Below are 3,497 nucleotides of genomic sequence, written 5' to 3'. Positions count from 1 at the left end.
TTCTGTAATTAGCAATTAATGAGGAACAGGTTCCAACAGGGATCCCGCCGGAGCCGCCTCCCTCCATCCCCTCCATCCCCTCCATCCCAGCAGGACGAGCTCCACTGCCACCTCCTGGCTCAGCCTCCCCAAACCCTCCCCGGGTTAAGTCGCAGCCCCCGGGGAAGGATTTCTCTGCAGGGTGGGAAAAGCCCCGAGCTGTGACAGCCCCAGATCCCGGGTCACATCTGCTGGAATTCACTCAAACCACCGGTTCATCTGCTGTGACAATCCCACGGCATTCCTGGAGGGTTTTTTTCCCTGAACAGCAGGCAGTGGATGGATTATGGAATGTAAATTAAAATCCACGAGCATCATAAAATCCTGTTGTTTTCTGGGAGTAACAAAGGGCTTCAGTTTTCACGGAGCACGACACAAGCTTTCGGGCCAAGAGGGAATTTTCCTATGGATTAGCAACTCTTAGATTCCCAAACATTTGCTTCCTAAGGGGCACTCAGGGTGCCCTGGTGTGTTCTGCCACACCCCCAGGTTTCCTTTGGGAATCGTTTCCCAGCACAAACCTGCGCCTGGAAGGGGCAGTTCCACACCACCAACACGCTTCCCGGGCGCTCCCTCTTCCCAAGGCTCGGGATCTCCTCTCCCCTGCTCCTGGGAACGGGGTCAGGGTGCAGCTCATCCCAAATCCGGCCTCCCTGGGCTGCCATTGGAGCGTTTTCCTCCCTCCAGGTGCTGCGGGAAAGGGCACAGAGGGAACTTCCCCCGAGGAGTCCCAGGGTTGGTTACACAAGATCCAGGTTTGGAGACCTTTGCACTATTAATGACATCCAAGGCTCAGGAGAAATCTGACCCCTCCGTGCCTGGGCTGCCTCGGGAGGAGTCCTTTTTCAGGCTGAACTAATTTTATGTCTCAGTATCCCGGGATATCTCCAGGGGAACTCTGTCCACGCCGTTCCCTGCGCGGCCGAAACCGCCGGGAACGCGCCGGGACAGGAGGGAAGATTTCCCAAGGGATATTTGTGGAAGATTTCCCAAGGGATATTTGTGGAATTCCTGCTTTTTGTAGCTTCAGCTGAACCACAAGGAGGTGCCTGATTCTCATCTCCTTTATTGGAATATTTGCCATCCACTGACTGAAAAACCTCGGGGAGGAAATTGGGCAGAAAATGTAAAAGGAAGTGAAAAGGGAATTGATGATCCCGGATTGGGAATGACCCGGAGCTCCCTTCCACAATTCCAGGCAGGGCTCTCAGTTCCACACCTGCAGAACAAGGATATTTACTGATCTGACCATAATGCACTGAATTTAATCACAGGGCAGCTCAAGGAACCACCACTGGAAAGCCTTTAAATAGTGAGTTCTCCTTCACAACAGCCCTTTTCTAACGAATCTCCTGCTCTATCCCAGTTGTTTACCTGGTAATTAAGGCATGAAATAATTCTCCCAGGCTGCAGGAGACGTTTAAACAGGGAGATGAAAACATTCCAGTGTTTTCCTTTATAGGGAAAGTCCACAAACACTTTGATTCACGGCCCTGCTTCGGGTCGCTCGGGGAAAAGGCTCCTTTGAGTTGAGCTTTTCCTCTGGAAAAGCAAAAGCTTGGGAAGTGTTTTGCAATCTGTTGTCTCAGCCTCTGGTTTTGCAAGCCCTGAGCTGTGCCAGCGCCCAGCCCCGGGACTGTTCTGCAAGGCACAAACACGGCACATCCCAGAGTTTTTAACTCCCAGTTTCCCCGGGAACCTGCAGGACAAACGAGGACAAAGTGACCTCCCGCCAAGAGCTGCCCCTGGACTGTCCCTCCCAGGAAACCTGGAGGTAAAATTGCAAAACTGAGGCTGTGAACAGCAGCAAAACCCACTTTTGTCCAGGTCAAACCAGCAGGAAGTCCCACAAAAGCCACGACTGCAGCTCCTCACGGGTTCCAGCTCAGGGTCACGGGGGGTTGGCACAGTTTGGCTGCTCGGGGGGTCCCTCTGTCCATTCCTTGGATTTCTGGCTGCACCAGCTCTCAGGAGAAAGGAATTTAAAAAAGCAGAAAGTGGGAAAACGTGAGCTCCCCCCACTGCCCACCCTTCCCCCTTCTCCTGACGAAAATCCAGCCCAACTTTGCCTGCAGGATGATTTTTAGGAGTGAAAAAAACAGGGGGAATTCGGTCCCACTTCCCAGAACATCCAACCCAACCCCAAAACTGGTGGGGTTTCTCTTTGCTCTTCTCCAAAGCAGTTTTAGCGACAAAACCCAACCCTTGAAGTCACTGAATCCTGCAAAGCTGCCCCAAACCATCCCCTTTGGTTTCCAGCCCGGGCAGGGAGGAGGGAACACGTTCCTGAGCACATTCCTTGGCGGTGCCCAAGGTGTGCAAGGATGCAAATCTGGGAATGAAGAAGCCACAGCAAATCCCAGCCTGGAATTCCCTGCCTTTCCTAGCACCCATTTTCCTTTCCTTGCTGGAATATGTCCCTTAGGAGAGACCACACTGCACAATCCCAGCTTTCAGGGGTGTCCCAGAGGACCAGGAGGAGCTGCTGCCACCCTGTCACATCGTGCCAGACTGGGAAGGGGGTTGGACAGTTTAATCTTCTGCCACAGAAAAGAAGTTCATAATTCTCAGAAGGAAAAAAAAACCCCAACAAAACCCAAGTTATATCATGACCATGGACTGAAGAATAGAAAACAAACTGTCCCAGATGTTAGAATTCTGAATAGCAGCCTAATACTGTAAATTTATTGAGAAGAAAATCATTTTGCAAAACTGGAATACAATTGATTTACCAAGATTTTGTTTGTTTGTTTGTTTTGTTTTTTTTTTAAGCATTTAAAAATCATTTAATAACAGGCCTGACCATAAAATAGTGGCACAACAGAAATGCAGGTTGCAAATGTGATGTGGAATGCACAGAACCCCCAGGGTGGACCAGGCACAGGAAACACAACAGTTTAAATCAGCAGTGGAAATTCAAAACTCACTCTCATAATTGGCTTTTTCTTCTAGAAGGTAAGAGGGGTGGGTATAAATATTATAGAGAAAACGTTTAAAAAGCATTGTTTCATTATTCTTTTCCTTTCAGAAATGCTGGGAGGGGTTTCAGCTCAGTCAAAAATGAGTTGGTTGGGCCAAGACTGCCCTTCCTGGTTCCTGAAGTTTCCTATGTCATGGAAAACCCAACGTGAGTGGTAGAAAATGGTGAAAAACCATCAACTGAGGAGCTGTTTCTCAGCAGAGGATTCGGTGTCTCAAACACAGTCCCTGGGGAAGAATTCCACCATCCCTGCTCTCCTGGAGAACAACCCCGAGGTCGTCCCTCCCCCTCTGCCCAAGAGGATCTCTGGCTGTGGAGTCAGGTGGGACTGGGTGGGAAAAGCAGCACAAAGAGGGGGAATTTCAAGGAAAAGGGGACTTACAGTACAGTGCTTGGGCCTCTGCCTTCATGGAGAGGGGGCAGCCCCTGGACTGCAGAGATGAGCTCCCTGGACTGCAGAGATGAGCTCCCTGGACTG

General features: G+C 50.5%; 1 protein-coding gene across 1 annotated transcript in view; it reads right to left on the bottom strand.

Annotated features, from left to right (window-relative positions):
• PHOSPHO1 (phosphoethanolamine/phosphocholine phosphatase) overlaps nucleotides 1–719 on the bottom strand; it is a 10,065-nt gene extending 9,346 nt beyond the window's left edge. The window contains exon 1 of the mRNA XM_017837117.1: nucleotides 561–719. Coding sequence (XP_017692606.1) covers nucleotides 561–704 — 144 coding nt within the window. The 5' untranslated portion in view covers nucleotides 705–719. The remainder of the gene's footprint in view (nucleotides 1–560) is intronic.
• Nucleotides 720–3,497: the final 2,778 nt, after the last annotated feature.

This window comes from Lepidothrix coronata, unplaced genomic scaffold (assembly GCF_001604755.1).
Source record: "Lepidothrix coronata isolate B3197 unplaced genomic scaffold, Lepidothrix_coronata-1.0 Scaffold291, whole genome shotgun sequence".
In the NCBI taxonomy this organism is placed as follows: Eukaryota; Metazoa; Chordata; class Aves; order Passeriformes; family Pipridae; genus Lepidothrix; species Lepidothrix coronata.
Note: the sequence above shows the minus strand (reverse complement) of the source record. Positions and strands in the feature narration are given on the sequence as shown.